The following is a 14,024-nucleotide window of genomic DNA, read 5'->3' on the forward strand; positions in this document are numbered from 1 at the left end:
GCCCGATAAAAAGTCGGCCCAACTCGGGCTGGCCCACGGGCGCCCCAAGCCCGCCCGATTGGCATCCCTAGATCCTCCTCAGGCATGGGGGATCCTGAATTTGAAAACCTTCAGAGTTTGCTTACATAATTACATATGTACAAGTGGTTGGCGCGCCTGGTAGCGCTGCCACATCACAGCTGTGCATGCGTGCCATAACCCAAGAACTCAGGGAAGGAGTAGAGTTACAAAGAAGTGGTGAGTTGTAACTAGGGTTAAAATTGCATGAGGAAACAGAATCTGAAGTCAAAACAAAGGTAGCTCTTAAGATGAAGATTTAGGTGCAAAAGTGCATAAAAGGCAGACTTTAGGTCAGTTGTGCTGGCTCTAAGGCTGACACTAACCAAATGGTCACTCCAGTCAAGACTTGCAGAAAGCATGTTCAACCAGACAATGATACCCACTGATCCCTGTATCTCTGGACCCATCCCGTGACCCAAACCAACCCGGTATCTGGTTGTGTATTGCCAGATCTTCGGAGTCCAGATCAGAACCTTAGTTGTGACATCCAAAAGCAAATCAGTGGCCTTTCAAGTTGTACAGAAGCAGAAAATTTGTATTCAATTAAAAAAATCATACACCAGCTGTAAACTTACACAAAAGTAAGGGCAAATGATCATGGTGGTAGCAGATGAATGTTATTCATGACATGTCTCAGCGGTTCCTTGACTGGAGTCTCCCGTTTTACCCAGTTTTATCATCCAGGGAAACAAAGAAATGAAAGTTTGGTATTGATACTTTATAATACTGGGATTAGATAGGTTTGTCATAGAGAATAACAGCATAAAAAGGACAGACTTGTGTGACTCTTTGCCACCATCTGAAAATCTGAACCCGTCTTCTGCGCTTCAACAATGTTTTTTTTGGTGAGATTTGTGCTCATAATATGGCCTTACTTCCGCTTCCTCTCAGCATCACCAACGTCATTTGCAATGTCAATCAAAGAAGAGCCATCAGATGAGTTGAGTCTGGGACTGGCCTCTAGCCATGCGTCCATGGCTCACCGGTTTCGCACTTTTTCAAATGATCCGCTGGCACCAAGCAGCAGTTCACATCCATTAATGGACCCAATGGAAATATCACAAGGGGTTCCTCAGAGTCAAACGATGGATTTTGTCGGTCAGTCTACTTCGCCCGTTTGAAGCTTAGGATGTAACGGATGATTCAGAAGTTGACGGATCAAAACAACGGACATTAACCAAATGTCCAGACCATGCCGCCAAAAGGAAATTTGATAATGTAGAGCACAACTTTGATCAAGATGTTGGAATGGATCATCAAGGTTCAAAGCAATCCGATTTGGCATTGAATCTTTCCTTAGGTTTGCCGGAGCGGGGAAATGATCTGGCATGTTCGTCCAGTTCTCCGCTGGCAGGATCTCCCGCTGGCCAAATAAAATGTAAATCATATATCTCTTTTTCTCGACCTATAGGCTATAATGTTCAAAATCTGATAGGTTTGTAACATTGAAAGGGAATGGTCAAAACCGTGAAGTGAAACTGGATCTTCTTATGAGTGTGTCTAGTCTTCTGTGCTTCGAACTTAGATATAGCGGACTGAGACGTCACATTTTCCAGGACATCCTGTATTGGGAGATGGTAACAGGAGCGGAAATGCAGCATACACTTCCTCCTCAAGTCATGACTTGAAAGAAGCAAGTGGAATCGATCAGTCAAACTCAAAAAAAGCGAAGCTGGATCTGGATTTGAGTCTGAATGTAGGACTGCGTTCACCGGGCCGAAAAGATGACCCATATTATCTTTTCCCTCTTCCCCGATTTCCAAAAGAGGAAATTGATGGTAAGCAAAAATTAGTCTTGATCCAAGAGGGTTCAGCTTCCTGATATTCTTTTACTCTCCAAGCGATAGGTCAAAACCATCTACAGCCGGGAAACCCCCAAAGAAATGGGAAGAAAAACGCATTGGAGAATTATAATCCCCCAAGTGTTAAAAAGCCAATCACAGTCAAGTCAGAAGGAGTCTCAGGAAGCAACGGATTCAATGTGCCTGAACACCATGGGGTTGTCAAACCTTTGCCAATTAGGGGTTATGAGTGTAAAAATGTGCCGATTAACTCCAGCGAGCGAGTTGGTTCCTCTCGACAAGCCGGTCTCGGCAGTCCATCCAATCTTGTTCGATCGGAAAAAGCAAACTCTCTCGCAACGTTTCAGGTGGACGATATGAACCCACTGGTATGGGCTTGGATTCCGATCATCACGGAGAAGCTTTACAAAGCTGTAGCGAATGAGGTGAAAGAACACATCGATCCATTCGTACTAACTTTGATGGCTGCATGCATTCCGAAGCATAAAAGCCATCAAAGAATTGAGCTATACCAAGACCCTCAAGGAAAATTCTCATTGCAAAAACAGGGGAAACAATTCATGGTGGCAATGTGGGCCTTGAATTGCAGAAATTTGGAAACATTGGGCGTTCAACCTTCTTCAGGCGCGCGTTACATTGAAGAACAAAAAAAATTAATCCGATCGTTTATACTGTTCATGTTGAAGTCTCGTGAGGATCCCTCAACCTTTGGGTCTCAGGGTAAATTGGTTTATGAAAAAACCATGCGAGCTCTTCACTTCAAGGAAGACGGTTTTTTCTACGAAACATCTTGGGAAAACATAACCAAAAGACCAATCTTAGTTCTAGAAAGAGAATCATTGATGATGGAAGCGGCCGTTTATTTCATAGGATCTTACTATAAAACCAGGTTTCGTAAAAAGTGGATGTATCTTTATAAAATAGATAAATACTTTCCAATCACACTATCAAAGGTTGGCCATAGGTGGGATAAAAGGCCACACCAAATGACTCATGATGTCATTATACCCTTGGCGAGTGGTGAGGAGAAAGATCTCAGATACATGAATCTCCTTCCTAGAAAGGTACATTTTGATTTCCAACGTTTTATAAAAAAAATTGCTTTGAAACCCCAAATTGAACGTGTTCAATTCGGAAATGAAGAAATGTTTCTTCTGGGAGAAAAAAGTGAAAACCAATGGGCTTTCTTATCAAAGATGAAACCAAATGATGAGATTCCGCAGCAATTTTCTAGGTCAGGAAGTTCTGAAACTTTGAGGATTATTATAGAATATCTCACAAGTTTAGGCAGGAAATTCCCGCTAAGCAATCAATTGAATACCTATATATTCACCCATCAAAATGAATTTCCAGGAAAACTGGATAGGTTAATACATCATCTCTTGGTGTTTCATTTTTCAATTGTTGAAGCTCTTGGATGTGAAGTTACTGGAGAAGTGATGATGAAGGAGCAGATAGTATTTGAAAGATTCTTTTCTGCTTTAATTTCTTCCCAGACCAGGGGAAAGAACATTAACAAGATTCAATATAACATGCCAGGAGTCTTTCAAATAGATAAGTTACTGTCACAGTTCTTCCTTTCCAAAGATCTAAACAGAAAACTTTTTCGTATTCAAAACTCAATTGATATATTGGATGGCTTCACATATGTAACAAAGGAAGAATTGGTTATGACACAGCTTGCCGTCTATATCTTTGGAAATCTTTACAAGCAAAGGAACTATTTCAAATGGCACTTCCTTTTCAGAGATGATGAAGAACTCTTTGGATTTTTGATCCGATTGAGAGAGGAAGAATTTTCTAAAAAAATTGATCTCTACAAGACCTCAATTCTTCCGGACTTCAAATCAGTATCTCTATTCCCATGGGATAACCAATTAGTGTATCACAGAAATAGTCTTTCAGAAAAAGTAGAAGAATATCTCTACAAGAAGTCTGATACCTTGAAAATAGATTCATGGGTAACAGTACATACATAGCTGACATATGAATCATTCCCATAAGCTCCTCATTAAGACTATTTTCTAGTCAAATTTACTCAGCTCAATATTTTTTGCTTGGTAGCCTCAACTTCTCTTTATTCAAACAAAGAATAATAGCTAATTTAATTGAATATCATTATCAACTCATAACAACCAATACAACAGTTTATCTCCTGCCTCTTTACTTCTCTTTCTGTGTCTCTTGCTTATTTTAATATCTCTTAGTTTGTATGATTAGCATGTTTTGTCCTAATGTTAACCAAATTTCAAGTCAATCTTTTGCCTGAGTTCCTGTCTTTTTTTCTTTTTTACATTTGAATCTTGATTGAAAGGTTTCTTCTCTTCAAGTTTCCATCAACTTGTTTAAAAATGTGATTCTGCTCTATAAAGTCCTGAATTTCCTGCCTGCCAATTTTGAAGAAGAAAAAAAACTACTTGAACATACCTATCAATAGCTTCAGTGGAAGTTCTCTACTAGAGAAGCCTGGTTGGGACCAACTTACCCAATTACCCCTCCTCCTCATGCAGACTGCCAAAACACTTGCACTTGCAGTACTTGGATTTTACTGGCCAGATTGGCAAAACACTTGTTGGATTGTGCCAACCAGAGGGAGGAAGTTTCAACAAGCATGTTTGAGCCTGGGTGTAACGTTTTTCATTCATTTGGCTGATGTTACGACGCTAGGTGGTTTTGTATGCCGTTTTGACTTATTAATTTTGATTGTTACGTTCTTATTTTATTATATTGTTTGTTATGCGCATGTAATTTTCTTTCGAGGATAGTTATTAGAGATTGTTTCCTTTCTCCCCTCTTCTTTCTTTTTCCTCATCGCGATATTTTTGTTTTCATCATTATCATTATCCAAAAGAAATCGTATCTTAAAGCTTTCTCAACTCAATCCACTTCAAGAGTTTATTCCTCTTCAAGGATAAACTACCATTATTACATCTGAACATAGGCAATACTCTCTCTTGAGTTTATTCATAGCCATTCAAGAAGTAAGAGTAATAGGGGGCCCCTCACACTGGGGGCCGAGAGAATACAGGGTTTTTTATTTACCAGCTTATAAAACAAGCCTTGCACCACCATCTTTCACTTTTTTTTATACTTCTGAGACAGGTAGCATATTGGAGGGTGTCACTTGGGTGTCACTGGCATGAGAATTGGTCTGAGCGGAGACTCTGACGTCACTCGTCACTCGTCACTGGTCACCCGGAGTTCACAAGTCGATCGATCGGAGCATACATCCACAATCTCTCAATCTGCTGTTGACCATCCCGAAAACGAAAACCAAAACAAAAACCAGCCACCAACCACGAACAACGACGATGGCAACACCCCCACCAGGCAACCCCAACCCACGCGCGAACAGCAGCAGCAAGCAGAACGAAGCACTGAGACTCAGACCAGATGCACACTACCAGCCAAACTACCGTAAGCAGCCATCCCATCCCCCATCCGATCCCAATAACCCATACTAACAAACTCCCCAACAGCCATCTCAACCGTCATGAACCAGGTCTCATCCCAGAATATCACCCTCACTGCACTCAACGCCATCCGCTCATCAATCCCCATCAACCTCAAACCGCCCCCACTATCCTCATTCGTCAAACTACCCTACACCCAGCAGCACTCCGTACTCGCCCCATCCAACAAGCGATCGGCCCCCTCACCCATCAAGCTCTCACGTCCCCCAGCCATCCCACTCTCAGACTTCGACTCCTATCTCGAACAGGTCCAGGTTCAATACGAGCGCTGGCAGCAGACAAATATCCACTCAACTCATCCCATCGATCAAACCAGCCAATCACCCTCACAACCGCTCACCCTCCCCGCACTCTCCTCCGTCCCAGATGTCTTCTTCGATCAGAAATTCTCCCTCAACGATCCTCTCACATTCGACCTGCTCACCCAACAACAGCCTCCTCAGTCATCAACAATACCAACCAGCCCCACCAAATCAGAAACTCATCCCAAGCCTAGCACATCATCTACCAAGCCTGATCTGACCACCGACCACATCCTGCTCGACAAACTGTCTCACTATCTTGATCTGGTCGAACTCCATCTAGTCCAGGAAATCAGCCTGCGCAGTTCAGACTTCTTCTCTGCCCTCGGCAACCTCCAATCCCTACACGCACAGACTTCATCCTCGGTGGCCCAGATCGAATCTCTCAAAAACCAACTCGATCAACTCAAACTGACCGTCTCTGACAAAGCCTTACAAATCATCAGATTTGGCATCCGGCGTAGGAATATCACCAGCATCGAACTAGCCCTCACCAAACTCAACGATGTCTGGCAAACCGTACACGGAATAGAGCAACTCATCCAGAGTGGCGAGTGGCAATCAGCACTGGGGCTCATCCAAGAATTAGAACAGCTATGGCATTCTTCCACTCTGCTTTCACCACCATTGCCACTTAACCCTGTTGATTCCAACACCCAGTCTTTCGCCCCATCACCCGCTCGGCCGATCAAGCTCCGGCTAAGCAAGATCAAAGCCCTCGCAGCTCTCCCCAAACGCCTCTCGGTCTTTCGTAGCACGATCTCGAAAGCCTTGGTGGCTGAATTGAGCTCGATTCTCTCTCATGACCTCAAAACTCATCTTGCGGAATTCGCAAGTCATCACCACCCAGATCAACCGCGCAAATCTCCTTCATCCAGCCCCCTGGTGTCAGATGGATCACAAACGCATGATCAACTGAAAGGCCTGGCCCGAGAAAGACTGAAAGAACGGGTCCGCTCTACGCTTGATGGACTGATCAGGGCGGGCGGGATAGACAAAGCTTTGGCTGCTTGGAGAGAAGGCGTGGTCAAACAAATCAGAGAAATCGTCAAGAACGCTCTATCCGACGTGATCGAGGGCGATCTGGATGATAGGGATGATTCATCTGATATTTCACAGTTCAGCTCAAAAGAAAAACGGAATGCGCTGTCTGACAAGACGTACGTGTTTTGCCTCTCTCTCTGGATATGTTCATTGTCGATTGCGCTAACGCACCTCAAACCTCGTGGTAGGGTTTTAGAATGAGTTTGGCCCGCAACCTCAAGGCTCTCAAACACGATGCGTTTTTGAAGATAGCTGAAACAACGTATCGGGATCTGCTAGGATGCATCGAACTGGTCGACACTCAATCACAAGCACTACTCGAACTAACCGAAGAATTCAAAGACCGAAGTAGCCCAGCAACGCACCCAGAAGATCCACCTTCAGGGTCGAATTCAGGGACTACAAATAATTCATCCGATCTGGAGCCGATTGCTGAAGCCGATCAATCAAGCACGGTATCGGTGATCGATGTCGAGGCAGTTACTCTAAAGCTGGTCGAAGTGGTTCAAGCATCAGCCGAGCTAGCGAATGCGCGGTTTGCGAAAGTGATCGGCGTGAGAACGGAAGTGCATGCCCAGCTGAGCTTTAGCGAATTCTTCGGGATCTTCGATTCGAGCTGGCGATTTGTGGTCGAATGCGAGACGATCAGTCGACGGATGATCATCGCCCTCAGAGGGGTCATGGTTAACCAGGCCAAGGCGTTCCTCCAAAGCTTCCACCAGGAGAAAATCACACAAAGTGCGAGGATCGTCGAGCAGGAACAATGGAGCCCGGTCGAGGTGCCCCGCCAGATCCAAGAGACTGTCAACTCGATCATTAGGAGTGCAATGGAAGACCCAGCATCACTGGTCATCAATCGGAACCAGTCCTCACCCCGGCTTGGTGAAGACAACGCTACTACTACTACTACTGGTGGTGGTCCATCGTCCAAGATGCTGGAGATTGAAGGTACCCTCTATCATCCCGTTGGCGCTAGCTTGCAGACCATGAAGACCATTGCAGAGTACGTGCAGGTCGTCGTCAATTGCTCGCTCTTGACAACCGACCTTATGGGCAGGATCATCGAGTTCTTGAAGGCTTTTAACTCCAGGACTTGTCAGGTCGTCCTCGGCGCCGGGGCGATCCGGTCGGCCGGGCTGAAAAACATCACCGCCAAACATCTCGGTAAGTCTTTTTTTTATTCAACTCGTGGAGAAATAACCAAATGCTGACTGTTTTTTGCTCGGGTGTATTTTCTGTTTATTTAGCTCTTGCGTCACAGACGCTGTCGACGATGATCAGTCTGATCCCATACATCCGCGAATGTCTGCGCCGACATCTGAACATGAAACAAGCGGTGATGCTCGTCGATTTCGATAAACTGAAGCGCGATTACCAGGAGCATCAGAACGAGGTGCATGCGAAGCTGGTCTCGATCATGGCTGAACGACTCGCCGTCCATCAACAGACGTTGCAGAACATCGACTGGGAGAAGGCTGATGATAACAAGTCGACCGAGCAACCTCCCAATCCTAATCCGTATCTCGAAAGCTTGCTTAAAGAAGTCGGCACTCTGCATCGCGTCCTTGGTCGATATCTCTCATCTTCCACTCTCCAGGTCAGACCCTCCGATCTACACGCTACTCGCCGTTGAACTTCGCACATCTAATTCATCTTTTCTCTTCGCTTTCTGTAGGACATCTTATCGCAAGTGTTCGGGGCCATCCACGGCGTCCTGCACGACGAGTTTAGCCGCGTAGACCTGAAGTCTGTCGCGGCAAAACAGCGCGTGCTACGGGATGCGCAACACTTCTCGACGAAGTTGGCCGAGTTGAACGCCTCTGACGCGTGTCAAGCCCAAGGAAAAGCTTTGGAAGCGCTTGTTCAGACGCGGTTTTTCGCGAACGAGACGGGGGGGGCGTCGACTAAGGAGAGTGGAAGTGATGCGAAGAAGAGTCCCGATGCCACTGAGTGCCCTCTCCCCCCCTCCCCCTTGACCGAACGAAGTACCAGCTTCCGCAATAAGTTCAGGTTCCTATCTCCCAGAGGACGCGCCGTCGAGCCCCCGCCGTCCTTGGTATCCGAAGTCGTCAACGCTGCTGCCGCCATCCCATCGCCTGTCGCTGCTGACGACCAACCCCCGTCGGCCGGTGCGCTGTCTCCCGCGGGCACTGTAGTCGTGGACACCGAGGCTGAAGGATCCGCTGCTACCCCCATCGATCCCGGCACGACTATTTCTCCACAAGTTATATCGCCAGCACCAGAGATGAAAGCAGAAGTATCGACGACCGAGCCGCGCAAGATCTCGCTCTCTGAACGGCTCGCGGCGCTCGCTTCTAGTCGCAGGGCGTCGGCATCCGTATCTTCCGAGGCTAACAACCCAGCCGTAAGGTCGCCCGTCGCTGTTCCTGAAGAAGAGGAAGGCCCGCCGGTAGATCCGGCTGGGTCTGCAGGCGTTGCGGCGGCGGCTGAGGATGACGCGGGGGCCGATGCACTCGTCGATACATCCACCGAGATACCCGCCGCCGCGGCTGCACCTCCAGAAGACCCACCCCTGGTTAACAACACAGAATCCACAGAAATGGCCCCCTCAGTAACGACGCCCGAGCCGCGCAAGATCTCGCTCAGTGAACGGCTCGCTGCACTGGCGTCGAAGCGTAGGGGGTCGGCATCTGTGTCTTCTGAGGCCAACTGTGGGTCCGCTGCGGCGCCTGTTGTTGTTGCTGTTGCTGTTGCTGATGTTGAAGAAGAAGAAGAAGGGTCGCCGGTGGTTGACGCGGTGGGGTCTGTGGCCGTGCCGGCGGAGGCGGGGGATGAGAATGATGCGGGCGCCGATGCACCTGCCGATGCACTCGTCGAGACATCCACCAAGACACCGGCCGATACACCCGGCGAGAAAACCGCCGACGCACCAGTCGAGACACCAGCCGATGCACCAGCCGATGCACCTGCCGAGACATCCGCCGAGGCATCCACCGAGATATCCACCGAGGCATTCACCGAGGCATCCACCGAGGCATCCACCGAGACACCCGACGAAACATCCGCCGATGCACCCGTCGAGACATCCACTGAGATACCCGCCGAGATATCCGCCGATGCACCTGCCGAGACATCCACTGAGACACCCGCCGAGACATCTACCGATACCGCCGCTGCTGCTACTACACCTGAGGAAGTGTCGGCCCCAAATGGTGGCACGGCTGCTCCAGAGATGAACGCTCAGGCCTCGAACGAGCCCCGGAAGATCCCGCTCAATGAACGGCTGGCTGCGCTTACTTCTAATCGCAGAGGAAGTCAGAACTCTTCTTAGTCCTCTCTGCCTTTCCCTTCTCTCTTACTCTCACTCTTTCTCTCTGTCTGTTCCCTCTCCTTGTGACATATGTCTCTTTTCCTTGTCTCTTTTTGTGCTTAGTAACCGGCATACCCGGCATCCATTTTTGTGTCCAAGTACACTCACTCGGCAGGTTAATGAATCGCTCGGCGGGCATGACTGAACAAGCGCGGAAAGGCCCAAAGGGGGACACTGCAGGCTGTGCTAACCTTGTCTAGAAGAGATGCATACCTGCAACAACCACATAAGCTCTGAGGTTAAGGAAACAGTGATGTTGATGTCTGGAGGACAAAAGAGAAAAACAACAATAGAACAAAATGGGGCTGGCTCAATGCACTCCATATTGGGAGTGCACCACTGTTGCCAAGTCCTCCACTTCCACTTGAGGTAATTCTCGCCACCTATTGTCCCTTTTGTGCGCCGCTCCCGGCTGATGCCGCTCCCGGCTTGTCTTGTATCTTCTATGCTCGCCACTCTCGGGATAAATCAGTTTCCCTCAATTGGGCTGGACTTCTCCAAGTCCGGTATCCCATGAGACCAATCCTTTCATGCTTTCATGTATCCTGATTTCCTTATCGCATGTTCGTGGTTCTCCCGCTGTCTATAAATAGACCACTCTCTCCCTGCAATGAGACGGCAGTTAATAGTTTGCTCGTAGTTGCTCTCTCCTCTTTTGAAACTGAAACCGGCGAACATCATCGATAAATTTCGTGGCTCATTTTTATATAAGACCCTAGTAGATCAGAGAATTCCGAACACTCATATCCCTCAATTCTTATGAAGCCTTAAAACAAACCTTGCATGCGTGTTCTTTAAACCACCCCAACACAAACCCCGCTCCAACAAAACTTCCTTACTCATATAATCTCACCGGCCGGCGTTGCGAACCGTTAAGTGTGCCCTATTTTTCCTTTTTAAAAACAAGTTCTCTTCCTCCAAACAGCTATCCGTGAACCAAAAAGATATAAGGTATTTTAATTTTAGATAATCCGCGACTCGTTGAACCAGACCATACTGAAAAAATGGATGCTCAAATGACCGAAGCGCAGGTCAAGGCGGCCCGAGATGCCACCCGAGATGAGATGATCATCAACCTCCAACAACAAGTCCAGCAATTGACTAACACGTTGAATCAGCAGGCGCAACCCTGTGTCGAACCCATCACCATCCAATTACCAGACTTTGCAGGCGAAAGCAATGTAGATATTTGGATCAAAAAAATCGAGTGCATCCTCACTGCTCTTAACCATCCAATGGAAAGTTGGATGGGTACGATCGTCATGTGTCTCCAAGATCATGCCGAGGCTTTCTGGTACAACCTAACCTGTGACTTAGGAACCACCGATATCCCCTGGCCGACCTTCAAGCAAAAATTAACCAAATACTTCGATCACACCCGCAGACAGTATGACGCTCGACGTGAGATGCAGTTCTTGAGGCATACTAAGCGAAGAAACCGCAACTCTCAGACTTTCCGCTAGTACAATGTGCAAAGAAGATAAGACCTTTCACTTCCCGACCATCTCCGAAACACGATTCTTGGCGACAAATGCGAGACGCTGGACGACTTGTGCCAGTCTTTATAACTCGCCCGGATCGGCCAGGAGCAGGAAACATCGCAGAGGTCCAGCCTCCCTAAGGCTAAGGCGCGCTCCCAGCTCCGGCTACATGGACTTCCCTTCTCACCATCATCGCCGACCAATCAACATCATCTACCAGTTTTCCGGACAAGCCCCTGTGCACGCTATCAAAGCGCGCTGCTACAACTGTACTAAGTTTGGACATTTATCTAAAGATCGCCCTCCTACTCGTCAAATAAAGTATGTACAACAATTAAAAAGGCCCTTAAAGCTGATTGAGCTGGGCTCGCCATTGGAATCGAAGAACCCCGGCAATCTCTTTCTCATTAAGCCGGCGGCACCCCAAAAAGACTCTCGGGATAAGATCGAAGCAAAGGTTTCAGGCATATAAATCTTGGAAAGAGAAAACGAAGAGGTCATTCGCAGCTTGATTAGGCATGGAATGGATGAGACGGTTTATTGAAGTTCGAAGGCGTGTAAACTTCGGTTCGGTGCCCCATGGCTGGTTTCCTCCAACAGCACTCTTTTTTTTTCTCTCTCTCTCAGGGTCCCTTGAGCGACTCAAGTAAAATATGAGACATCCTCTGAAGGATAAATAAATAACTTGTGTTGAAACCAATTTACAACTTCTTCAGACAGATCATGGGAAACATAAAGAGAGGAATAGATAAACAGGAAATATTGTGGTACATCGTGAATATACACAATGTGACTGTTTCTGAGACTGAATTGTGGGATCTGAGGAGCACTCTCTTGGAGGCTGCTAGGGATCACAGGGGTCTAAGGGTTGGTGGTGGGAGCGGCGGCGTTGGCATCACCGCCACAGGCAAGCTGATTCACGGCATGGGGCTTAGCCTGAAAATATGAAATTCTGGTAAGTCTCGGGTTGGCATGAAGGACCTGGAGACATGCGCGGCGACGCCTAGGGTGTCATTGAAGAGATGGCGTACTTCAGGAGGAGTTTCCTCACTTCGCTTATTGGGAGGTGGCTTATCTCCGCACTGGAGCTGATTCATATTGAGGCACATATCGACACGGCCGCCGGAGCATCCCGCTGCGGACTGAAACCTAGTTAATGATACTCGAAACCTAACACTGATGTACTTAGTTCAACTCTCTTCCACACCGTTGTACCTTATTCATCATTGTTTAATTCATTAATCATTAACATTCAATCCATTCCTCCACTCGGTCGTCCGCAGGTATGCCTCTACTCATTTCTCTCATTCCTGTGTATTCTTCCTCATCTCACTATTGTGTTCATTGTTGTCAGGTGTGCCTACACCTAAGTCCACTTCCGTGCCGTTCGCGTTGCTCACAGCACTTCTGCTGTCCTCAAAGGTGTGCCTCCACCTAAGTCCACTTCCGTGCCGTTCGCGTTGCTCACAGCACTTCTGCTGTCCTCAAAGGTCCACCGGCTTGGTTTCCATTAGGTTATGAGCCCAGAAGCGTAACCGGACCTACCACAAACAACGACAGAACGAGATCTTCATCATGTCTGAACACAAGAGTGCCCTGCAATCCCTTGACAATGTCCCATTCTCTACCTGGAAGGGACAGATTAAGGCGTATCTTCAAGTACAAGGTCTCAAAATGTACATTGACAGCACAATTGCCGCACCTACCGATGCCTCTGCCGCACTCACTCACAGCAAAGAGATGGGAAAAGCCGCCGGAATCCTATCTCTCTATCTCGGGACCAAGTATTGCACTCAGTTTGTCAAACCCGCTAACGAGAATGATCCTAGAGATATCTGGCTCCTCATCGAAGCGCACTTTGAAGCGAAGACAGGTGACAACCAAGCCAAGGTGGTACAAGATCTTCTTGATCACGTTCAAACGCGATGACGTCGCTGGCTTCCTCACCGACCTCAATGATCGTCTCAGCAGCATCGAAGCAGTCAGAGTCAAAATTGTAAAAGCTCCTGTAGAATTTACTCTCCATGAAACGTGGATGTCCGAATTTCTGCTTTCTCGACTTCCCTTGTCACTTAACCTTAGAGACATCCTCATCACCAAGTGTCCTCTCACTCTCGACATTCTTCAAGATCTACTAGAAGGCAAACAACAAGATCAAGCACCAATTTCATCTTCATCCACAGCTCCAGTCATCAAGCAGGAATCAGCCCTTGCAGCATCATCAACCAGAAAACCCCCTTCCGCATCGTCTGGAAAGGCTCCCTCCTGGCCAGTCTGTTCTCCTGGTTATCACAATCCAAAGACCAAACATTCAGCCTCCAAGTGTCTTCAACTCAAGAAAAAGAAGCCGGCAGCCAACGCAGCAACTTCGACAACTCCTCACGACAACAAGGAATCTTCCTCCGTCAGCACCACTAGCAGCGGATTACTTTGCATCCGTCAAGCTCTCGGGGCAGTCAAATCCAACGACGTCTGCTTTCTGGACAGTGGCGCAAGTCACCATATGTTCAGCGATTGCTCACAATTCTCCG

General features: G+C 47.5%; 2 protein-coding genes across 2 annotated transcripts; both read left to right on the forward strand.

Annotated features, from left to right (window-relative positions):
* Positions 1-971: 971 nt before the first annotated feature.
* On the forward strand, positions 972-2,684 carry PtA15_7A270 (uncharacterized protein; the record flags this gene model as incomplete). Its single annotated transcript, XM_053170860.1, has 6 exons — positions 972-1,158; positions 1,250-1,390; positions 1,472-1,495; positions 1,617-1,838; positions 1,902-2,582; positions 2,674-2,684. 6 exons carry the CDS (start codon positions 972-974, stop codon positions 2,682-2,684), a joined length of 1,266 nt encoding a protein of 421 aa, XP_053022099.1.
* Positions 2,685-5,173: 2,489 nt separating this feature from the next.
* Positions 5,174-12,433, forward strand: PtA15_7A271 (uncharacterized protein; the record flags this gene model as incomplete). The annotated part of the gene is made up of 7 exons (XM_053170861.1): positions 5,174-5,279; positions 5,342-6,797; positions 6,878-7,845; positions 7,929-8,278; positions 8,357-9,317; positions 9,411-9,956; positions 12,429-12,433. 7 exons carry the CDS (start codon positions 5,174-5,176, stop codon positions 12,431-12,433), a joined length of 4,392 nt encoding a protein of 1,463 aa, XP_053022100.1.
* Positions 12,434-14,024: the final 1,591 nt, after the last annotated feature.

Source organism: Puccinia triticina, chromosome 7A (assembly GCF_026914185.1).
Source record: "Puccinia triticina chromosome 7A, complete sequence".
Lineage (NCBI taxonomy): Eukaryota > Fungi > Basidiomycota > Pucciniomycetes > Pucciniales > Pucciniaceae > Puccinia > Puccinia triticina.